The 25,681-nt window shown below is 44.4% G+C and overlaps 1 protein-coding gene across 1 annotated transcript in view; it reads left to right on the top strand.

The window, feature by feature from the left end:
• Positions 1–25,681, top strand: part of LOC143940911 (mast cell protease 1A-like) — a 42,214-nt gene that overhangs the window by 12,510 nt on the left and 4,023 nt on the right. The window contains exons 2-4 of the mRNA XM_077462733.1: positions 17,288–17,429; positions 18,760–18,901; positions 22,152–22,412. Of these exons, the coding sequence (XP_077318859.1) occupies positions 17,288–17,429; positions 18,760–18,901; positions 22,152–22,412 (545 nt within the window). The remainder of the gene's footprint in view (positions 1–17,287; positions 17,430–18,759; positions 18,902–22,151; positions 22,413–25,681) is intronic.

Genomic DNA, 25,681 nt, shown 5'->3' with positions numbered 1-25,681 from the left:
GCCTTTGTGGCTGAGTGTGGTGAAGAGATGAGTGTGTTATTTGGAGATTCCCCGGGACTGTGCTGTCATAAGGGGTGGGGTCACTGGGTGACATCACCTGGGTGACCCCGCCCCATGCCTTTATATGTCGTAGCGCACCGTGCACACAGCATTGCAGTGGGAGAGAGCGTTGTGTCAACATTGGAAGAAGACCGGAGGGAAGAAAACGGAAAACACCGGGCCACCGCTAGCAAAAGAGTGGTAAAAGAGCAGAAGATAATTCAGGAGCCTGGGAGAAGAATCGGAGAGCGTGAGAAGAGGCCGGAGAGCGGGAGAAGAACCAGAGACCAGGAGAGAAGACCGGAGAGCGGGAGAGAGCGGGAAAGAGCGGAGGAGTCGGAAGAGACCCCCAAAGATGGAAGAAACCCCCCGCAGCTGCCTAATAAACTACTTTAAAAACCTGTCTAGTGTGTTTTTTTTATTGACACTTTTTTTCCCCAGGTGAATGGGTAGGGGTACGATGTACCCCATACTTATTCACATAGGGTGGGGGGCCGGGATCTGGGGTCCCCCTTATTAAAGGGGGCTCCTGGATTCCGATAAGCCCCCTGCCCGCAGACCCCACCAATCAAAGGCCAGGGTTGTCAGAAAGAAGCCCTTTTCCTCATCAACATGGGGACAAGGTACTTTGGGGTGGGGGCCCGCAGGGTGCAGCCCTTCCCCAAAGCACCCAACCCCCAAGTTGAGGGCATGCAGCCTGGTACGGTTCAGAAGGGGGGGCACTCGCTCATCCCCACAACCTTTCCTGACAGGCCGGGCTGCGTACTCTGATAAGGATCTGGTATGGAGCTTGGGGGGAACCCCATGCCGTTTTTGGCATAGAGGGTTCCCCTTAAAATCCATACCAGTCCCAAGGTGTCAATCTCGCCAATAAAAGCGGTGAGATTGACTTCCTTTTCTAGTCCCGTCGTAACTCATCACGTTCAAAATGAAGGGACTTTAGTCCGTGTGTGGGCAAGTCTGTTCATTTGGAAGTCCGTCAAAAGACAGTCGGACCTAGTCTGCCGGAAAGTCCGGTCATGTGTGTGCAAGTCCGTTAGTTCGGAAAGTCCATCAAAACTCAGACGAAATTCCATCGTGAAGACCGTCAGACCTAGTCTGCTGGAAAGTCCGGTCGTGTGTACGCGGCATTACACATTCCCAAAACATCAGCAATCCACCATTTCATTGTAGGCCTTGTTGACTCCTCTCCAAATATAGTGTTTATGGTTGTGGCCAAAAAGCTCAATTTTGGTCTCATCATTTGTGCCGGAAGGTTTGAGGCTTGTCTCTGTGCTATTTGGTGTATTGTAAGCAGGGTACTTTGTGGTATTTGCGTAGTAATGGCTTTCTTCTGGCGACTCGACCATACAGCCCATCTTTCTTCAAGTGCCTTCTTATTGTGTATCTTGAAACAGCAACACCACATGTTTTCAGAGAGTCCTGTATTTCACCTGAAGTTATTTGTGGGTTTTTCTTTGCAACCCGAACAATTTTCCTTTCAGTTGTGGCTGAAATTTTAGTTGGTCTACCTGACCCTGGTTTGGTTTCAACAAAACCCCTCATTTTCCACTTCTTGATTAGAGTTTGAACATGGCTGATTGGCATTCTCAATTTCTTGGATTTTTTTTTTATATTCCTTTCCTCTTTTATACAGTTCAACTACCTTTTCCCGCAGATCCTTTGATAATTTGTTTGCTTTTCCCATGGCTCAGAATCCAGAAACGTCAGTGCAGCACTGGATGAAAGATGTAAGGGTCTGTCAGGTGTCCAGAAACTCATTAACCTTTTATACACACACACACACACACACACACTAATTACATGCAAACAGATCACAGGTGAGGATGGTTCCCTTTAATAGCCATTCAAACCACTTTGTGGTACATATTAAATATGAATAAATATCCATTTATTCCTTACAGAATTACGCTATGTGCCCTGCTACTTCTCTTTTGTTTATCTAAATGGGTGGGCTGATTGCCCGTTCTTATCTAATCTGCTGACATCCACCGTCCTGAACATCCATGTGGAGGTTGTGTCCATACAGTGAGCCTGAATCATCCCAGGTACTTCACAAAGCTTGATTGGCTCATTGGGTGTACACCTATATGAGTTCAATCCCTCTGGTAAGGGATTGGTGTTTATGGTGGTGGATCTCCTATCAATTCACATCATTATTTTTTGATACAAATGTATAATCCAGTTGACTGTCATTAATCCTATTTGACCATAATTTGTTTTTGTTTTTCACTTTAAAGGACTTTTCTTGGTCCCCAAGTTTCACCTATGGACACTTTCTTGTATTTTTGTATATTGAGTTGATGTCATTAGTACATTTAATTTTTTCACTATATTGATTTTAGTTCAGTTCTAAAATCGTTCATTTGTTAGTGCTGCACTTTTCCAACCATTTTCTTACATTTTACAATTGATTCATTGCTGTGTTGGCTGCTATTTTGTCCTATAGTTCCTCCTGCACTCCAAGCCTCTCTTTCATCAGCCGGAAGTGGAACCACATCATAACTGGATGTTTACACCACCGCTAAGACATGCATGACTAGGAACACTCATGGTGGCCATGTTTAGGGAGACCAGACAAGGAACATTATACAATATATCAATCTGGTTTCCGAGAGAGGATAAGGAGAAAGAACAGGGCCAATTTGGAAACAGAGATGATAAATAAATGGAAGTAATCAAAATAACTAAAAAATAAAAAAAATAGAAAGTAGAAAAAAATGTATAAAATTCCACAAACGACTTAATCAAAGATTGACAGTGGAATAGAAGCAACACTGCCATCTAGTGGTTGTAAAAAGGTAATATTTAAAAAATACAAATACATAAGAACAACATGAAAGAATTTGCTAAAAATGTATAGAAAATAAGAAAGGTTAATCTAGGGATTCAGTTATTGTTGATAAACACATTAACATCACACTCTATATTTAAGCCAAATGGTCTAAAAGATTTTAAACAAAAAATCCACTAAGTCTCCATCTTTGGGATCTCTCTCCTGATATGGCTGCCTCTCCAATCAGGATCAAACCTATTTATAGCCATAAATAATGTACCCTTTAAACTCTTATTATGGCTCAAAGTGTAATGTTTTAATAGACTATGGTTTAAAAAAACTTTACAATTATTTGCCATATGCACCTTGAGCCTGATTTCTAGCTTGCGAATAATGCGACCCACATAATGTAGGCCGCAAGGGCATGTAATCAAATAGACCACATTCTTGGTCGCACAAGTAATGAAAGATCCCACATCATACGTTCGACCAGTAACATTAGAACTGAAGGAGAGATACTTTCTCTCCCTAAGCTATTATTTTGACAATCCTTGCACTTTCTATACTGATAGTAGCCTTTAAAATCTCCAAAGAAACTTGGTCTTACTGGAGTTCTAATTACATTTGGGGCTATCTGGAGTCTCAGAGGGGGTGCACCTCTATATGTTGATTTATAATAATAGGCTTAACCATGAGTGAAAGAAATGGTTTTTGTGTTATTCATATTCTCTTAAAAATGGCCAAGAAATTATAAATTCTGCCAGGGTATGCCCTGTACTCACAAAAGGATTTCCCAACCAAAATTGTTGGATGTGAGCTTGTTGTCAGAAAGTCTGACTGTGTGTATGCTCCATAGAACATTTGTTGTTGGAATTTCCACCAACAAATGTTTGAGAGCAGGTTCTCAAATTTTCCGACAACAAAAACTTGTTGTCGGAAATTCCGAGCATGTGTAAATAAATCCGTCGCACAAAGGTCCACGCATGCTCGGAATCAAGCAGAAGAATGCGCAAACGTGTGGCGTTACACCAAAACAAAATTGATGTCCTTTTTTTCCACAAATAGAGCTTTCTTTTGGTGGTATTTGATCTGCGTTTTTTATTTTTTGCGCTATAAACAAAAGAAAGCGACGACTTTGAAAAAAAGCTATATTTTTTACTTTACTTTTTTGCTATCATAAATATTCCCCAAAAATATATAAAAATTAAAAAAACAAATGTTCTCCTCAGTTTAGGCCGATATGTATTCGTCTACATATTTTTGGTATGATAAGTGTATATTGATTGGTTTGCGCAAAAGTTATAGCGTCTACAAAATAGGGGATAGATTTATGGCATTTTGATTATTAAATTATTTTTTATTGGTAATGGCGGCGATCTGTGATTTATATCGTGGCTGCGACATTATGGCGGACACATCGGACACTTTTGACAGTATTTTGGGATCATTGTCATTTATACAGAGATCAGTGCTATAAAAAAGGAACTGATTACTGTGTAAATGACACTGGCAGGGAAGGGGTTAAACACTAGAGGGCGATCAAGGGGTTAAGTGTGTCCTAGGGAGTGATTATAATTGTGGGGGGATGGATTACCACTGATATGACAGCGATCACTGCTCCCGATGACAGGGAACAGTCGATCCCTGTCATGTCACTAGGCAGAATGAAGAAATGCTTTGTTTACATATGCATCTCCCCGTTCTGCGACTCCGTGACACAATCATGAGACACCGGCAGACATCGAGTCCGTGGGATCTGCAGGCATATAGAACACCGGGCCACCGCTAGCAAAAGAGTGGTAAAAGAGCAGAAGATAATTCAGGAGCCTGGGAGAAGAATCGGAGAGCGTGAGAAGAGGCCGGAGAGCGGGAGAAGAACCGGAGACCAGGAGAGAAGACCGGAGAGCGGGAGAGAGCGGGAAAGAGCGGAGGAGTCGGAAGAGACCCCCAAAGATGGAAGAAACCCCCCGCAGCTGCCTAATAAACTACTTTAAAAACCTGTCTAGTGTGTTTTTTTTATTGACACTTTTTTTCCCCAGGTGAATGGGTATGCAAGTCCGTTAGTTCGGAAAGTCCATCAAAACTCAGACGAAATTCCATCGTGAAGACCGTCAGACCTAGTCTGCTGGAAAGTCCGGTCGTGTGTACGCGGCATTACACATTCCCAAAACATCAGCAATCCACCATTTCATTGTAGGCCTTGTTGACTCCTCTCCAAATATAGTGTTTATGGTTGTGGCCAAAAAGCTCAATTTTGGTCTCATCATTTGTGCCGGAAGGTTTGAGGCTTGTCTCTGTGCTATTTGGTGTATTGTAAGCAGGGTACTTTGTGGTATTTGCGTAGTAATGGCTTTCTTCTGGCGACTCGACCATACAGCCCATCTTTCTTCAAGTGCCTTCTTATTGTGTATCTTGAAACAGCAACACCACATGTTTTCAGAGAGTCCTGTATTTCACCTGAAGTTATTTGTGGGTTTTTCTTTGCAACCCGAACAATTTTCCTTTCAGTTGTGGCTGAAATTTTAGTTGGTCTACCTGACCCTGGTTTGGTTTCAACAAAACCCCTCATTTTCCACTTCTTGATTAGAGTTTGAACATGGCTGATTGGCATTCTCAATTTCTTGGATTTTTTTTTTATATTCCTTTCCTCTTTTATACAGTTCAACTACCTTTTCCCGCAGATCCTTTGATAATTTGTTTGCTTTTCCCATGGCTCAGAATCCAGAAACGTCAGTGCAGCACTGGATGAAAGATGTAAGGGTCTGTCAGGTGTCCAGAAACTCATTAACCTTTTATACACACACACACACACACACACACACACACACACACACACACACACACACACACACACTAATTACAAGCAAACAGATCACAGGTGAGGATGGTTCCCTTTAATAGCCATTCAAACCACTTTGTGGTACATATTAAATATGAATAAATATCCATTTATTCCTTACAGAATTACGCTATGTGCCCTGCTACTTCTCTTTTGTTTATCTAAATGGGTGGGCTGATTGCCCGTTCTTATCTAATCTGCTGACATCCACTGTCCTGAACATCCATGTGGAGGTTGTGTCCATACAGTGAGCCTGAATCATCCCAGGTACTTCACAAAGCTTGATTGGCTCATTGGGTGTACACCTATATGAGTTCAATCCCTCTGGTAAGGGATTGGTGTTTATGGTGGTGGATCTCCTATCAATTCACATCATTATTTTTTGATACAAATGTATAATCCAGTTGACTGTCATTAATCCTATTTGACCATAATTTGTTTTTGTTTTTCACTTTAAAGGACTTTTCTTGGTCCCCAAGTTTCACCTATGGACACTTTCTTGTATTTTTGTATATTGAGTTGATGTCATTAGTACATTTAATTTTTTCACTATATTGATTTTAGTTCAGTTCTAAAATCGTTCATTTGTTAGTGCTGCACTTTTCCAACCATTTTCTTACATTTTACAATTGATTCATTGCTGTGTTGGCTGCTATTTTGTCCTATAGTTCCTCCTGCACTCCAAGCCTCTCTTTCATCAGCCGGAAGTGGAACCACATCATAACTGGATGTTTACACCACCGCTAAGACATACATGACTAGGAACACTCATGGTGGCCATGTTTAGGGAGACCAGACAAGGAACATTATACAATATATCAATCTGGTTTCCGAGAGAGGATAAGGAGAAAGAACAGGGCCAATTTGGAAACAGAGATGATAAATAAATGGAAGTAATCAAAATAACTAAAAAATAAAAAAAATAGAAAGTAGAAAAAAATGTATAAAATTCCACAAACGACTTAATCAAAGATTGACAGTGGAATAGAAGCAACACTGCCATCTAGTGGTTGTAAAAAGGTAATATTTAAAAAATACAAATACATAAGAACAACATGAAAGAATTTGCTAAAAATGTATAGAAAATAAGAAAGGTTAATCTAGGGATTCAGTTATTGTTGATAAACACATTAACATCACACTCTATATTTAAGCCAAATGGTCTAAAAGATTTTAAACAAAAAATCCACTAAGTCTCCATCTTTGGGATCTCTCTCCTGATATGGCTGCCTCTCCAATCAGGATCAAACCTATTTATAGCCATAAATAATGTACCCTTTAAACTCTTATTATGGCTCAAAGTGTAATGTTTTAATAGACTATGGTTTAAAAAAACTTTACAATTATTTGCCATATGCACCTTGAGCCTGATTTCTAGCTTGCGAATAATGCGACCCACATAATGTAGGCCGCAAGGGCATGTAATCAAATAGACCACATTCTTGGTCGCACAAGTAATGAAAGATCCCACATCATACGTTCGACCAGTAACATTAGAACTGAAGGAGAGATACTTTCTCTCCCTAAGCTATTATTTTGACAATCCTTGCACTTTCTATACTGATAGTAGCCTTTAAAATCTCCAAAGAAACTTGGTCTTACTGGAGTTCTAATTACATTTGGGGCTATCTGGAGTCTCAGAGGGGGTGCACCTCTATATGTTGATTTATAATAATAGGCTTAACCATGAGTGAAAGAAATGGTTTTTGTGTTATTCATATTCTCTTAAAAATGGCCAAGAAATTATAAATTCTGCCAGGGTATGCCCTGTACTCACAAAAGGATTTCCCAACCAAAATTGTTGGATGTGAGCTTGTTGTCAGAAAGTCTGACTGTGTGTATGCTCCATAGAACATTTGTTGTTGGAATTTCCACCAACAAATGTTTGAGAGCAGGTTCTCAAATTTTCCGACAACAAAAACTTGTTGTCGGAAATTCCGAGCATGTGTAAATAAATCCGTCGCACAAAGGTCCACGCATGCTCGGAATCAAGCAGAAGAATGCGCAAACGTGTGGCGTTACACCAAAACAAAATTGATGTCCTTTTTTTCCACAAATAGAGCTTTCTTTTGGTGGTATTTGATCTGCGTTTTTTATTTTTTGCGCTATAAACAAAAGAAAGCGACGACTTTGAAAAAAAGCTATATTTTTTACTTTACTTTTTTGCTATCATAAATATTCCCCAAAAATATATAAAAATTAAAAAAACAAATGTTCTCCTCAGTTTAGGCCGATATGTATTCGTCTACATATTTTTGGTATGATAAGTGTATATTGATTGGTTTGCGCAAAAGTTATAGCGTCTACAAAATAGGGGATAGATTTATGGCATTTTGATTATTAAATTATTTTTTATTGGTAATGGCGGCGATCTGTGATTTATATCGTGGCTGCGACATTATGGCGGACACATCGGACACTTTTGACAGTATTTTGGGATCATTGTCATTTATACAGAGATCAGTGCTATAAAAAAGGAACTGATTACTGTGTAAATGACACTGGCAGGGAAGGGGTTAAACACTAGAGGGCGATCAAGGGGTTAAGTGTGTCCTAGGGAGTGATTATAATTGTGGGGGGATGGATTACCACTGATATGACAGCGATCACTGCTCCCGATGACAGGGAACAGTCGATCCCTGTCATGTCACTAGGCAGAATGAAGAAATGCTTTGTTTACATATGCATCTCCCCATTCTGCGACTCCGTGACACGATCATGAGACACCGGCAGACATCGAGTCCGTGGGATCTGCAGGCACAGTCACGCTGTACGCGGCACATGCGTGCGCCCACTAGCCCTGCCAATTAAAGGGGAGGTACAGGTATGCCTATTTGCCCACCGCTGCCATTGTGCCAAAGTATATCAGCGCTCAGCGGTCAGCAAGTGGTTATAGTGACACAGTGAGAAGGTATCCTAGTGGGTTTGGTGATTTTCAGATACAGATTCATACTATATACAGTGTTAATAAAATCATCTGTCATTTTATGTTTTTTTTTATAAACATTCCCTCTCCAGTCCTTAAACAGGTCAATACTAGAACCTGGTAGTCATCTTCGAACAGGAAGGGGCCACAAAGTTGGGAGCATGAAATTGTCCAAAATGTCTTGGCATGCTGATGCCTTAAGAGTTCCCTTCACTGGAACTAAGAGGCCAAGCCAAAGCCCTGAAAAACAACCCCACACCATAATCTGCCCTGGGGTCCAGGAACTTGATTGGCCTGCACAGAGTCCTGACCTCAACCCAATAGAACACCTTTGGGATGAATTAGAGCTGAGACTGTGAGCCAGGCCTTCTCATCCACATCTGTGCACAATCTCACAAATGCGATTCTAGAAGAATGGTCAAACATTCCCATAGACACTCTCCTAAAACTTGTGGACAACCTTCCCAGAAGAGTTGAAGCTGTTATAGCTGCAAAGGGTGGGCCAACTCAGTATTGAACCTTACGGACTAAAGCCGCGTACACACGGGCGGACTGTCTGGCCTACTTAGTCCGCCGAAACACATTTCAGCGGACAGTCCGCTCGTGTGTGGGCTTCAGCGGACTTTTTCAGCGTGCAGTCTGGCGGACTAAGTATTTCGGAATTTCCGTAATACTGTCCGTCGGACTCGCATTTCGGCGGACAATCCGCCCGTGTGTGTGCCAGTCCGCCGTACTTTTGAAATGAGCGGACTTTTCCCGCCCGGAGAAAAGTCCACTCATTTCGAGCGGGTCTCCAGGTAGGCGGGGCCCGCGAAGGAGACGTCGCTGGCCCCGCCGCCTGGTATGGACTTAAAGGGGAACCCCAACGCCGAAAAAAATCGGCGTGGGGGTCCCCCCCAAGTCCACAACAGACCCTTGTCCGAGCACGCTACCCGGCCGGCCAGGAAAGGGGGGCGAGCGAGCGCCCCCCCTCCTGAGCCGTACCAGGCCGCGTGCCCTCAACATGGGGGGGGTGCCTTGGGGAAGGGGGGGCCGCGCGGCCCCCCCACCCCAAAGCACCTTGTCCCCATGTTGATGAGGACAAGGGCCTCTTCCCGACAACCCTGGCCGTTGGTTGTCGGGGTCTGCGGGCGGGGGGCTTATCGGAATCCGGGAGCCCCCTTTAATAAGGGGGCCCCCGGATACCGGCCCCCCACCCTATGTGAATGAGTATGGGGTACAATGTACCCCTACCCATTCACCTGTAAAATAAAAGTACCAAAAAAAACACAACACACGAGATAAAATACTTTATTGCACAGCTCCGGGGGTCTTCCGTCTTCGGGGGTCTTCTCGCCGGACTCCTCCGCTATCTTCTTGTAGCTCTTTTGCTAGCGGAGGAGTCCGGCTTTCTTCCTCGCCGCCGGCCTCTTCTCCCGACTTCGGGGGTCTTGTCCCCCTCTTCGGTTCTTCTGCCGGGCCACCGCGCCTTCTTATAGCTCTTTTACAGGTGGTGGCCCGGTCTTCTGTCGCCGCCGTCGCCGTCGTCGCCGCCGCCTTCCGTTCTTCTTCTTCTTCTTCTCCAGGAGATGTTGCCTCGACGATCTCTCCGGCCGGAATGCCAGGGACGCACTGCGCGGCCACTTATAAAGGGACAAGGGGCGGTGTCACATGGCTTTATGTCACATGGGTTGGTCACATGGGTTGATGTCACATGGGGACTATGACATCGTAAGGGGGCGGGGTCACCATGTGACACCAACCCATGTGACATAAAGCCATGTGACACCGCCCCTTGTCCCTATATAAGTGGCCGCGCAGTGCGTCCCTGGCATTCCGGCCGGAGAGATCGTCGAGGCAACATCTCCTGGAGAAGAAGAAGAAGAAGAAGAAGAAGAACGGAAGGCGGCGGCGACGGCGGCGACAGAAGACCGGGCCACCGCCTGTAAAAGAGGCACCCCCCCATGTTGAGGGCACACGGCCTGGTACGCGGCCTGGTACGGCTCAGGAGGGCCGCTCGCTCGCCCCCCTTTCCTGGCCGGCCAGGTAGCGTGCTCAGACCAGGGTCTGTTGTGGACTTGGGGGGGACCCCCACGCCGATTTTTTCCGGCGTTGGGGTTCCCCTTTAAGTCCATACCAGGTGGCGGGGCCAGCGACGTCTCCTTCGCGGGCCCCGCCTACCTGGAGACGCGCTCGAAATGAGCGGACTTTCCTCCGCGTGTGTGGGCGAGTCCGTTCATTTCAAAAGTAGGGCGGATAGTATGGCGGACTTAGTACGCCGTATTAGTCCGCTCAAAAAGTGGTGTGTGTGGTCAAGTCCGTTCATTCGAAAGTATGACGGACTGTCCGTCGGATTGTCTGACGGACTAAGTTGGCCAGACAGTCCGCCCCGTGTGTACGCGACTTAAGACTGGGATGTCATTAAAGTTTATGTGCGTGTAAAGGCTGGCATCCCAATACTTTTAGTAATATAGTGTATATTAAAGGCTCAGGGTGCCCAAACTGATACTTTTGTTTTTGGGGACTGCTGAATCACACAGCAGCTTCTAGAATGAAACTTTAAGGACTCATTCAGACTTATGCAGTTCATTGCACTGTTGTTAACTTGTGTTATATTGCACATTAATGCCTGTTTTGTTAGGGTAACCTATTAATTATCAATGGGCTGTCAATACACTACAGTGGGTCAGAAACCGCACCTGATCCTTTTTTCTATGCAACACACCAAAACGCATTGTATGTACATTGTAGTGCACTACACAATCTGCTACTCTGTGAATTGGGGTGAAAGTAGTCAGCAGCACAAATAGAGAGGGTTAATCTCAGCACAAAAACAGACAGCATTATGCCGCGTACACAGGAGCGGACTTTTCGAGGGATTAAGTCCGACAGACTTCCGAAGGAGTTCTGCCGGAGTTCTGCCGGAGTTCCGACAGAGTTCTGATGGACTTTTCGAATGAGCGGACTTGGCCACACACAATCACACCAAACTCCGACGGATTTGAACGTGATGACGTACGACTGGACTCGAATAAGGAAGTTCATAGCCAGTAGCCAATAGCTGCCCTAGCGTCGGTTTTAGTCCATCGGAATAGCATACACACGAGCAAATTTTTCGGAGGGACCGGGTCCGGCGCAGTTCCATCGGAAAAATTTGAAGCATGTTCCATTTTCTAAAGTCTGGTAGACTTTTGCGAATCAAAAGTCCGTTGCAGCCCACACACGATCGAATAGTCTGACGGAATCATTCCGTCGGACTTTGGATGTTGAAAAGTCCGCTCGTGTGTACGGGGCTTTAGAAATTTTTCAGGATGGCCTTAAAGCGGGCCACAGAGTGTTGGCCCACTGTCATGGGTTTGCAGCCACTGCCCATCTGCTCCCCCCACAGATGAGGTGACCCCAGGTTTTTGGGGCTATTGCCCCTTTAAGATTTGTCTTACCTGTTCAGGTAAATGGTAATTGGTATATTAGTCACATGTTCCTTTCAGAATTTTCCAGAATTCAGGAATTTAGTATAAAAGGCAGCCATCTATTGGGATCTTTTTGCAGTTGGTCGACAACACAGGACAGCGAGCAAATCACCCACCCTCCCTCCCTTGTTGTAGGCTCTTTATGTGGTATGTATGTCACCTTTAATCAAAGGGGGACTTGTTAATTAAATTATATTTGTGCTTGAGTCATTTTGTCTAAGCATCTGGTTATGTTATATTTCAATACTTGTGGAACAATTCATCTAACCACTTCAGCCCCAGACCATTTGGCCGCCCAAAGACCACAGCACTTTTTGCGATTCGCCACTGAGTCGCTTTAACTGACAATTGCGCAGTCAAGTGACTCCCAAACAAAATTGAGGTCCTTTTTTTCCCACAAGTAGAGCTTTCTTTTGGTGGTATTTGATCACCTCTGCAGTTTTTATTTTTTGCGCTATAAACAAAAACGGAGTGCCAATTTTGAAAAAAAAAGCAATATTTTTAACTTTTTGTTATAATAAATATCCCCAAAAAAATATATACATTTTTTTCCCCTCATTTTAAGCCGGTATACATTCTTCTACATATTTTTGGTAAAAAAAAATCGCAATAAGCGTTTATTGATTGGTTTGCGCATTGGTTATAGCGTCTACAAAATAAGGGAAAGTTTTATGGCATTTTATTAATATTTTTTTTTACTAGTAATGGCAGTGATCAGCGATTTTTATTGTGACTGCGACATTATTTCAGACACATCGGACACTTTTGGCGCTATTTTGGGACCATTCACATTTAGACAGCAATCAGTGCTATAAAAATGCATTGATTACTGTGTAAATATGACTGGCAGTGAAGGGGTTAACCACTAGTGGCTAAGAAGGGGTTAAGTGTGTCCTAGGGAGAGATACGATACTGATCGCTGCTCCCGATGAGAGGGAGCAGATGATCAGTGTCCTGTCACTAGGGAGAACAGGGAGATGCTTGTTTACACAGGCATCCCCTGTTCTGCAGCTCCGTGAAACCCGATCACAGGACACCGGTGGACATCGAGTCCGTGGGTCCTGTGGGCATGATCACGGAACTCGCGGCAGGGGTGCACACGGCGGCAAATTTAAAGAGACGTATATTTACGTCTAGTTACCTGTCCGTGCCATTCTGCCGACGTAAAAGTGCGTGACCCGGGCCTTAAGTGGTTAAATGTGTATTCTGTTTTATTTTAACAAACCAATAAAGTGCCATGGCCAATTTCCTTGCCAAATGCTTGTCTGGCACTGATTATTCTTACATGTAATGTTTATTGTGGTTTTGGGGTGGGGTGGCCTGCAATCCCATGACTTACCCTTTTCAGATCTATCCAAAACTATAAAAAAAGTATTACCTTTACATATACTTGTATACATATATACATATACACAGGGCCGGCGCAACCACTAGGCGAAGTAGGCAGCCGCCTAGGGCGCACTACCACCTAGGGCGCAACCAAGGCCTCTGTCCAGTGTTCTCTCGCCCTCCGTGGTGTGCCGCTGGCGCCACCAATCCCCCATGTTTCCCGCTGAGCGCTCACACGTGTTTATCTCACAGCGCCACTCCGGGACTCCTTTGCTCCAGCCTGTCCCTCTGGAGCGGCGCTGTGTGTCTGTGTGAGTGCAGCGAAGGGGCGGGGCTCGGCGGAGGTGAGAGCATTGAGACGTCGGTCAGCTGACCTCCTGCCCGGCGGGGACATCGTGGAGGAGGGTGGACGGCGCTGGCCTGGTCCCGGCGGGGATATGATGGAGGCGGAGCGGGTGCATGGCGCTGGCGTGGCCCCGGCGGAGCGGGTGGACGGGGGTGGCGTGGACTCCTGAAAAATTCTGCGGAGGAGTCGGAGAGGCCCGGATGATGGTCCCTGAAGGCAGCATCAAAGAGCAGAGGTAAGGAGGAGCCGAGGAGGATGGATCATCCCCGATCTACATTGAGCTGTATGGAGGGGGTTTGTGTGTGAGTAATGCAGGAAGTAGGAGTCAGGTAGGTCAGTGTGATGTGTGTCAGTGCGATGTGTGTCAGTGCGATGTGTGTCAGTGCCAGTGTATGTGTAAGTGTATGTGTCAGTGTGATGTGTCAGTGTCAGTGTATGTGTCAGTGTGATGGTCAGTGTATGTGTCAGTGTGATGGTCAGTGTATGCGTCAGTGTGAAGGTCAGTGTATGCGTCAGTGTGATGGTCAGTGTATGCGTCAGTGTGAAGGTCAGTGTATGCGTCAGTGTGATGGTCAGTGTATGCGTCAGTGTGATGGTCAGTGTATGCGTCAGTGTGATGGTCAGTGTGATGGTCAGTGTATGCGTCAGTGTGATGGTCAGTGTGATGGTCAGTGTATGTGTCAGTGTGATGGTCAGTGTATGTGTCAGTGTGATGGTCAGTGTATGTGTCAGTGTGATGGTCAGTGTATGTGTCAGTGTGATGGTCAGTGTATGTGTCAGTGTGATGGTCAGTGTATGTGTCAGTGTGAAGGTCAGTGTATGCGTCAGTGTGATGGTCAGTGTGATGGTCAGTGTGATGGTCAGTGTATGTGTCAGTGTATGTGTCAGTGTGATGGTCAGTGTGATGGTCAGTGTATGTGTCAGTGTGATGGTCAGTGTGATGGTCAGTGTGATGGTCAGTGTATGCGTCAGTGTATGCGTCAGTGTGATGGTCAGTGTATGCGTCAGTGTGATGGTCAGTGTGATGGTCAGTGTATGTGTCAGTGTATGTGTCAGTGTGATGGTCAGTGTATGCGTCAGTGTATGCGTCAGTGTGATGGTCAGTGTATGTGTCAGTGTGATGGTCAGTGTGATGGTCAGTGTGATGGTCAGTGTGATGGTCAGTGTATGCGTCAGTGTATGTGTCAGTGTATGTGTCAGTGTATGTGTCAGTGTATGTGTCAGTGTGATGGTCAGTGTGATGGTCAGTGTATGTGTCAGTGTATGCGTCAGTGTATGTGTCAGTGTATGTGTCAGTGTGATGGTCAGTGTATGCGTCAGTGTGATGGTCAGTGTGATGGTCAGTGTATGTGTCAGTGTGATGGTCAGTGTGATGGTCAGTGTATGTGTCAGTGTGATGGTCAGTGTATGTGTCAGTGTGATGGTCAGTGTATGCGTCAGTGTGATGGTCAGTGTATGTGTCAGTGTGATGGTCAGTGTATGTGTCAGTGTGATGGTCAGTGTGATGGTCAGTGTGATGGTCAGTGTGATGGTCAGTGTGATGGTTAGTGTATGCGTCAGTGTGATGGTCAGTGTGATGGTCAGTGTATGTGTCAGTGTGATGGTCAGTGTGATGGTCAGTGTATGCGTCAGTGTATGCATCAGTGTGATGGTCAGTGTATGCGTCAGTGTATGCGTCAGTGTGATAGTCAGTGTATGCGTCAGTGTATGCGTCAGTATGATGGCCAGTGTATGTGTCAGTGCCAGTGTATGTGTCATGTCAGGGTATGTGTCATGTCAGGGTATGTGTCAGTGTATGTGTCATGTCAGTGTATGTGTCATGTCAGGGTATGTGTCATGTCAGGGTATGTGTCAGTGTATGTCATGCCAGTGTACGTGTATGTGCCAGTGTCAGTGTGATGTGTCAGTGTGATGTGTCAGTGTGATGTGTCAGTGTGATGTGTCAGTGTATGTGTTTTCAGGGTATGTGTCAGTGTATGTGTCAGTGTATGTGTCAGTGTAGGTGTCAGTGTAGGTGTCAGTGTAGGTGTCAGTGTAGGTGTCAGCGTGATGGTCAGTGTAGGTGTCAGCGTGATGGTCAGTGTAGGTGTCAGCGTGATGGTCAGTGTAGGTGTCAGCGTGATGGTCAGTGTAGGTGTCAGCGTGATGGTCAGTGTAATTGGCAGTGTAGGTGTCAGGTGGGTTAGTGTAGGTGCCAGGTAGGTCGGGGTAATTATCAGGTAGGTCAGTGTGTCAAGGGGTCAGTGTAGGGGTCAGATAGGTCATGTGTAGCAAGGGCAGGGTAAGGTGGAGTCATGTGCGCAGCCGGGGGGGGGGGGGGGGGGGGGGGCGACAAAATTAGGTTTCGCCTAGGGTGTCAACGATCCTTGCACCAGCCCTGCATATACATATGTGCTCTATAGATGAGCCAGTAACTGGCTCATCTATAGAGCCACCTCTGTTTTTTTGTATATTGAACCTCCTCTTTTTTCTAAAAAAAGAAGATTGAATTTTATACCGAGTTGCCAGACCTTTATATGTTTTCAACCTCTGGTCTACCACAAATAAGATGCAGGACAGTGGACCCATATATTTTATTATGTAATTTATAAATGACCATTTAAAGCGGTAGTAAACCCGCATTTTTTTTTTTTTTTTTAAACCTGCAAAGCAAAAGGCATAATGAGCTAGTATGCACCGCATACTAGCTCATTATGAAATACTTACCTTAGAACGGACGAGCGCTGCCGGATTTTCGCGGAGAGAACCCCCTTGTGCGCATGCGCCGCTGCAGTCAGCGGCGCATACCGAGGGGAATATCTCCTAAACCGTACAGGTTTAGGAGATATTTTTTTTACCTACAGGTAAGCCTTATTATAGGCTTTCCTGTAGGTAAAAGTTAAAAAAGTGGGTTTACTTCCACTTTAATGCTAATACATAAACCATGTATAAACTTGGAATTTCATGGTGTTAAAAGTGAGTTACAAGCGAGATTAATGCGGCATACACACGAGCGGAATGTCCGACAGAAAAAGTTAGACGGAAGCTTTTCATCGTATATTCCGATCGTGTGTATGCCTCACCTGACTTTTTTTTCCAAAAATTCTGACGGACCTATAAATATTTCCGATGGAATCAATTCCTATCGGGAAAACCGCTCGTCTGCTCTGAAGCAAGTACGAAACGGAAGCTATTGGCTACTAAACTTCCTTTTTCTAGTCCCGTCGTACGTGTTGTACATCACCGTGTTCTTGACGATCGGACTTTGGTGTGATCGTGTGTACACAAGACATTTTCAGCGAAATTCTGTCGGAACTCCGTCATTTCCATCATCCATCATCAGAACTCCATCTGACGGGAAAACCGGTCGTGTGTACAGGGCATTAGAGGCCTACTACAATACTATCTCCACAATTAGACTATAGTATTGCTGTGAACAGTCTAGCATTGTCATAAGTATCTGTACATATAAAATCTGAACTGTCTGTTATTTCTGTAGAGTTGTCTATATAATAGAAGTTGTGGTTATGAGTACTAAGAGCAGCTCAGGCTCTTTCATGTGCACACTTCATAAATGGTGCTCATTATTAACTATTTTGTCTAGATGTCTGTTCTGGAATTGTAGGAGGGAGAGAAGCAAATCCACACTCCAGACCTTACATGGCCATAGTACATTCTGGAAAATCATTCTGTGGAGGCATTTTAATTAAAGATGACTGGGTTCTAACTGCTGCTCATTGTATTTTGTAAGTATTCTTTTTTTGTTGGCAAGATAACATATCTGTAAAGAAGAGGTGCAACTAGTAGTGGTTGCAGGACTCATAGACACAGGATAATGTATAGGATAACAACATCTTTATTTGATCAGCAGTCAGACTGGCTGCGTTAGGGTACAAAATCCATGCTTAGGTGCAAAAATACAAATATTTAGAAGGATTGTGTAGGAGGGTTTGTAATAGAAATCTGGCTGTATGCTATGTACACAGCCACATCTACTGTGCTCATATAAGCACCCATTTCTGTCTTAATGATATAATATTTTAGCTTACCTTCCAACACACTCATCCCAATGAACAGACATGACCATCCTTCTTACGTTCTCAGTTCCATCAGCCTGACTGCCCCTCACACCAGCCAGCATGGCCTTTTATTATCACAAAAGAATGACAAACAGGAAGTGATGGCCCACAACAGGCAAGCAGTTCCTTAGTACAGAAAATTACATCACAGGAAATGACATACATTAAAGGGGAGGGCACTCACAAGAGGAAGTGCACACACCCCCTTTTAGTCAGCATGGAGCCCAGACAATAGTGTTTCAAAGTAAACAGTATCGGGTAAGCTCATTCTACTGGTTCTTACAGGCTTGAGACAATCTGCGGGCACATTGCTATTGGTGTTGTCAATATACGGTACAAGTATATTAACAAGGCAGATACCAATGTCCTCTTATTAAAGCAGATATGTATCCAAAAGGGATAACGTAGCCACACAGAGATAAAATAATATGTTTATCTCGTTATGTGGACTTCGGTTCTCTAATGCGCATAATCATTTGAAGGCAAGATGCCCAGCGCATTGTGCTTGGTACCTACAAACCAACAAACATCCACAGACACAGAGAACATGTCTCAAATCCCATAAGAAGGTTTTCATACTGACCGTTTTTACCACTAGTCTCGATTTAACCCAAGTGCGCTCTGCTAGAGCGCTCCTCGATTAAACCAGACACATGGAGACAGATGACAATCTATAAAGCACACATCCTAGAATAAAATGTTCACATAAATGTTATACAATCAAATTTCCACAACAGGTTCTTTTGCATGAAATTCAGTGTGAATTATACTTTGTGTTGTGTTAAAACAACTAGACTTATGAGTTGCCTATTGCTAATGTTTAACTTGTTACATTTCATCATTCCAAGTTGTAAAAGCCCTGGCTTTTGTGGACTATAGCTTAAAGAGTAATATACCTGTCCTATGCCCACCTATATTATTTTTTTAGACAACGTATGCTTGGGTTTACTATCGTCTATCACATGTGAAGTTCATATTTCTAACCTCTTGTTTCCAGAATGGAAAATAAAACCTCAGTGACCCTGGGTGCACATTACAGAGAATGGAAACCTCATTTACAGATTATTGATGTAAAAAGATCTATCACACATGAGCATTTCAACAGGAAAAACTTCCAGAATGACATTCAGCTTTTGCAGGTATGATCTATCTATCTATCTATCTATCTATCTATCTATCTATCTATCTATCTATCTATCTATCTATCTATCTATCTATCTACAGTGCCTTAAAGTATTAATACCCCTTGAAATTTTCCACATTTTGTCATGTTACAATCAAAAACAAAAATGTATTTTTATTGGATTTTATGTGATAGACCAACACAAAGTGGCAAATAATAGTGAAGTAGAAGAGATATGTCAAAAATGCAGTGTGCATTTGTATTCAGCCACCCTGGGTCAATACTTTGTAGAACCACTAATATAAGTCTTTTTTGGGATGTCTCTACCAGTTTTGCACATCTTGAAAGTGACATTTTTGCCCATTCTTCTTGTAAAATAGCTCAAGCTCTGTCTGATTGGTTAGAGAGTGTCTGTGAACAGTAATTTTCAAGTCTTGCCAAAGATTCTCAATTGGATTTAGGTCTGAACTTTAACTGGGCCATTCTAAGCCCTTGTACACACAGTCGGACATTCTGATGGACAATGTCCGATAGGACCGTGTTGTCAAATAATCCGACAGTGTGTGGGCTCCATTGGACTATTTCCATTGGAGTATCCGACGGACCAAGTTTTCCAGCTGGGCTATAACATTTTCCGACTACATGATCCGATCCGACTTTGTCCGATTGTGTGTACAGAATTTCCGATCGGACAAAGTGCCACGCATGCTCAGATCAAATTCCTAGACCAAAGCTATTGGCTACTAGCCTGAACGTAGTCCCGTCGTAACGAAATAACGTCATCACGTTACGCACGATCGGATTTTCCGACAACTCCGTCCGACCCTGTGTATGCAACACAAGTTTCGGACAAAATCCGTCAGACAAAATCCGACGGATTTTGTTGTCGGAATGTCCGGCCGTGTGTACAAGGGCTTACACATAAATATGCTTTAATCTAAACCATTCCATTGTTGCACTGGCTGTATGTTTAGGGATCTTGTCTTGCTGGAAGGTGAACCTCTGCCCTGTCTCAAGTCTTTCGCAGACTCTAACAGGTTTTCTTTCAAGATTGCCCTGTATTTGGCTCCATCCATCTTCCCATCAATTCTGACCAGCTTCACTGTCCCTGCTGAGGAAAAGCATCCCCGCAACATGATGCTGCCACCACCATGTTTCACGGTGGGGGTGGTGTGTTCAGGGTGATGTACAGTGTCAGTTTTCCACCATACATAGCGTTTTTCTTTTAGCTCAAAAAGTTACATTTGGGTCTGACCAGAGCACCTTCTTCCACATTTGCTCCCCCACATGGCTTCTCGCAAACTGAAAATGGGACTTCTCATGACTTTCTTTCAACAATGTCTTTCTTCTTGCCCCTCTTCCACAAAGGCCAGATTTGTGGAGTGCACGAATAGTAGTTGTCCTGTGGACAGATTGTCCCACCTGAGCTGTGGATCTCTGCAGCTCCTCTTGGCTGCTTTTCTGATTAATGCTCTCCTTGCCCGGCCTTTTAGTTTAGGTGGACGACCATATCTTGGTAGGTTTACAGCACTTCCATACTCTTTCCATTTTTGGGTGATGGATTAAACAGTGCTCCGTGAGGTGTTCAAAGCTTGGGATATTTTTTTTATAACCTAACCCTGCTTTAAACTTCTCCACAACTTTATCCCTGACCTGTCTGGTGTTTTCCTTGGCCTTCATGATGCTATTTGTTCACTAAGGTTCTCTAATAACCCTATGAGGGTTTACCAGAACAGCTGTATTTATACTGAGATGAAATTACACACAGGTGTACTTAGGTGTATTATTTAAGTGACTTCTGACTTCAATTGGTTCCACTAGATTTTAGTTAGAGGTATCAGAGTAAAGAGGGCTGAATAAAAATGCACGCCACACTTTTCACATATTTATTTTTATAATTTTCTTTCCACTTCACAATTATGTGCCACTTTTCTTGGCCTATCACATAAAATCCCAATAAAATACATTTACTTTTTTGGTTGTAACATAAAATGTGGAAAATTTCAAGGGGTGTGAATACTTTTTCAAGACACTGTATCTGCAGCACTACACCCGTAGGGGTTGCAGATGACTGGGTTCTCCATTCCTACACAGTCAGGCAACAAGTATTCTCAACACTTTTTCCAGACACAAGGATCAGTATTTGTCTTGGGTTTTTTGTTTTATTAGGGGTAATAACTTAGATGGGGAACAGGAATTATGGGATGCCCTGCTTGATGAACAAAACCAGGGAAAATTTCCTCCCTGTGTACAACTTTGATTCCTTTTCTTTTCTATGTCCATCCATTGATTCTTCTCTTGTCAACTGACAGTCTCCAATAGAAAAGCAAAAGCCTCATAAGGGCTAGGAACTATCAGTCCCTTTTGAAAGTAGCACACCATGTTGTAGACGGCATCCTGGATTACCTCCAACTCCCCTGTAGACACTCTTCCTAGCTCTATGGCTGCTTCTCCACCAATATGCCTGACTGCTCCAGAAATCTTTCAGGGCAAGGTTAGGAAGATTTAGGCTTCCATAGAGACCTGCTACATGTGGCAGTCTCTCCCATTGTAAGTCCCTGACCGTGCTGTAGTACTCACACTGTCCTCCTTGCTCCCATAGTTTATGCATAGTTTAGTCTCTACAGTCTCCTATAACAACAGAGTGTCTAGCTCAGATCCACTACTTTCATAAAACAGTTCAAAACACAGCTAATTGTGATTATCCTCAAACAAAATCCCTCTCAGTCAAGTCAAAGTTAGCTTTCGTAACACAAGTTAACAGTCGGAGGGATTCAAGACTCAAGGACAAAGGGTCACCCACTGGAAATGGAGAACCCTGGTAGCAATTAGGGACCTCCCCACCATATCCGGGTCTTCTGGAGAAGCTGCATGCAATTTGGTTGCTCACACACTGGTTCTGACAGTGGAGAACCCCCACTTGCCCAGCTACCTCTTCATCAGGTATGTCCTCTCTGAGCTGCTGAAGGGGGAAAGCTGAAAAACCTTTAATCCCTGGTAGTGTTCTGGTACCCAGGGAGTTGTGGGAAATGGGAGTTAAAAGGTGCATACACCTGCATTTGAGCATGGTCAGTGAATGGTCACTAAGCTACACCGGAATTTAATTTCTATTAATACCTATCATTGATGTTTGATTCATTTAATTTACCATGTAGAGTCACCCCCTAAGGTACACATATTAAACCACAGCTCTATAGAAAAACATAGCAACTTCATTGTATGATTTACCATTATAATGGAGAGATCTATTTTTTTATTCATTTCAGCTGGCACAGAGGGCAACGCTGGGAAAAATTGTCAATTACACAATACTGCCAAAGACATATGAAGATGTTGCAGATGGAACAGTCTGTGAAACTGCTGGCTGGGGAAGAATTGAAAATAGCAGACTGTCTGATAAGTTAATGGAAGTCAATGTCACAATTCTAAACAGAACGAAATGTAGCAGAAAATGGAAAAAGAAATATCAAATAACGAATGAAATGCTGTGTACCATTGTAGGACGTGAAAAGAAAGATGTTTGCAGGGTAAATGTAATTATTTGTTTTATTATAATAACCCAACTCAACACTACATACATACAATACCCCAGAAGTATTAATACAATAAATACAATTGTATTGTGTAATATCGCTGCAGCTTTCAGTTCAATATGCGCAAAATATTTAACACAATATAACAATAAAAAAAGCGCTGCAAACATAGGAGCTGATTTGCAAACGGTTTGCGCCATGAGTTGCGGCGCACGCCGATGCTCAACAGCCGTTTTCGTATTCACAAAGCATTTGCGCCTGTAACATAGCGCAATTCCCCATTTACTATTAACATGCCGGTGCATGGGAGGCGGTGATCGGTCCACCGCTATAGACATGGTGCACGCATTATTCAACTCAGAATTAAAAGAAGGTGGAAGTGCCAATATTATGGGGGTGATGTGGGTGATGTGAGGAAGTATAGTTATAACTGTCCAAGTAACAAATATGCCCGAAATAGAATTGAAAAGTAACTTTCTCTGAGCAAGCTTGCTGCTCCTGCAAATACACTTTGAACTGCTTGAGGTCAATTTATGCACTGCGCATGCGCATGCGGCATTTGCGCACGTTCAAATGCTTTGGTTCACTGCGCCGGAAAAATCGTAGTAAATGTCAAGCCACGTAGATTCATTTGCATAAGTTGAATAGGCACACCTCTCAACTTGACTTTTTTTTTGTTTGCACTGGTTCACTTTTATGGGTTTTTTTTTTTAAGGCTATTTGCACACAGGTCATGTTAGCATTAAGAAAAAGATATGCGTGGGGGTCCCCCGAAATTCCATACCAGGCCCTTCAGGCCTGGTATGGATATTAAGGGGAACCCCGTGCCAAACAAAAAAATGGCGTGGGGGTCCCCCTCAAAATCCATACCAGGTCCTTCAGGTCTGGCATGGATTTTAAGGGGAACCCTGCACCAAAAAAAATGGCGTGGGGGTCCCACTCAAAATCCATACTAGACCCTTCAGGTCTAGCATGGATTTTAAGGGGAACCCTGCATCAAAAAAAAATGGTGTGGGGGTCCCCCTCAAAATCCATACCAGACCCTTCAGGTCTAGCGTGGATTTTAAGGGGAACCCTGCACCAAAAAAAATGGCATGGAGGTCCCTCTCAAAATCCATACCCTTATCTGAGCATACAACCTGGCAGGCCGCAGGAAAAGAGGGGGTATGAGAGAGCACCCCCCCTTCTGAACCGTACCAAGCCAAATGCCCTCAACATTGGGAGGATGCTTTGGGGTACCCCCAAAAGCACCTTGTACCCATGTTGATGAGGACAAGGGCCTCATCCCCACAACCCTGGCCGGTGGTTGTGGGGGTCTGCGGGCAGGGGACGTATCGGAATCTGGAAGCTCCAGTGTTCTTGTCCGGCATCTTCCTCCACTGCGTCTCTTTTTTCTCGCTTCCTTTTCGGGCCGCTCCATGCAATGGGAGGCTCCCGCTGTGTAACACTTCTCTTCTTCTGACACCGGGTGGCCCCGCCCTCCATTATATAAGAACTATCAGAAAAAGAGAAGTGTCACACAGTGGCCTGAGAAGGAAGCGAGGAAGAAGAGACGCCGTGGAGGAAGATGCTGGGCGGTGGTTGTGGGGGGTCTTTGGGAAGCAGGCTTATCGAAATCTAGAAGCCCCCTTTAACAAGGGGACCCCCAGATCCTGGCCTCCCCCCTCTGTGAAATGGTAAGTATCCCTACCATTTGACCAAAAGTATCCCTACCATTTCACCAAAAAAGTGACAAAAGTGTTAAAAATTACAAGAGACAGTTTTTGACAATTCCTTTATTAAAGTCTTCTTCTTTCATCTTCTGGTCTTCTTCCTTCTTCTTTCCTTCATCCTTCGGTTTCTTCCTCCATCTTCTTCTTCCTCCGATCTTCTTCTTGCTCCGGTATTCTCGTCCAGCATCTTCCTCCACGGCGTCTCTTCTTCCTCGCTTCCTTCTCGGGCCGCTGTGTGACGCTTCTCTTCTTCTGATAGTTCTTATGAGGCCCCTCATCAACATGGGGACAGGTGCTTTTGGGGTTGCATCAAGCTCAGCTTTTCACAGGCAGTGTGCACTTTTGCTTTTTCATGTGGCCGACAGCTTTGGGTGTCTCTTTTCTTCCCCTCCCCCCAGAGATTCCCAATTTCCACCTCATGTTGTGGACAGTTCTGCATTCACGTCAAGTACCCTCAGAATCAGGTACTTGGGGGGCCCTCTGCATTTCTCCAACCACTCCTCTAGCGCTTTGCAGGTTTCAAGGAGGAACCCCCTGAGGCAGAGCATGTTACTACTGTGTGGGTGGTATCTGTACTGCTCCAATCACAGGGGATGAATAGGAGAGGAGAGTCAGCGGGGATCGAAGCAGTAAACATCCCACCAACACAAGCAGCAGTGGTAAAATCATGCTTGGATCTAGGGGGTGCTGGGATGGGCACAACCCCCATTCTAAGCCCTCCCCCCTTCCAAGTCTTCCACCACCCTTGATGTTTGCCAGTGTTCTGGCATATTCTGGCATATTCAGTCCGGCCATCATATAGTGTCCGCCCCGTACTGCGAAAGAGCTCTGCCTAGTGCACTGCCAACAGTGACCCCTGTGATGTGCCCTCCTGCCTGTTTTGCGCCATCTTGTCCACCCTGTGCTGTGCTCTCCTGCCCTCACTGTAATGTGCCCTACTGCCTGCCCTCCCTGTGTCACCCCCCCCCCTCCTGCTCTCCCTGTACTATATCCTTCTGCCTGCTCTGTACTGTGTCCTTCCTGTACTGTACCCTCCTACCTGCCCACCCTGCACTGTGTTCTCCTGCCCTCTCTGTACTGTGCTCTTCTGCCCTCCCTGTACTGTGCCCTCTTGCCTGTCCTGTAATGTGCCCTCCTGCCCACCCTGCACTGTGCCCTGTAGCCCCCTGCCCACCCTATACGCTTCCATCCTGGCCTCCCTGTACTGTGCCCTCCTGCGCTCTCTTTATATAAGTAGTAAAGTGAAGCAGAAATATATCACAAATGTCATAAATATAAAAATAAAGTGCAAATACGATAAACAAATCCTATGTCAATGTGAAAAGTGCAATCATATATCATGAAAAATAGTACAAAGGCAATAGAAAAAATGTCCATCAAATATCACAATGGATGAAAGTCTCTTCAATTGTGCAAAATAGGTGCAAAAACAGGAGGGGGGAGAGAGAAAAAGTGTCCAAGTGCAAATCAGCAGGATAGGATGTGATGATAGTCTGTAGATAACCTTCAACAATCCGTAAGAGCCGGTTCACACAGGGGCAACACGACTTC

Source organism: Lithobates pipiens, unplaced genomic scaffold (assembly GCF_037356315.1).
Source record: "Lithobates pipiens isolate NorthernLeopardFrog02 unplaced genomic scaffold, aLitPip1_a1.2 Scaffold_3, whole genome shotgun sequence".
NCBI lineage: Eukaryota > Metazoa > Chordata > Amphibia > Anura > Ranidae > Lithobates > Lithobates pipiens.
Note: the sequence above shows the minus strand (reverse complement) of the source record. Positions and strands in the feature narration are given on the sequence as shown.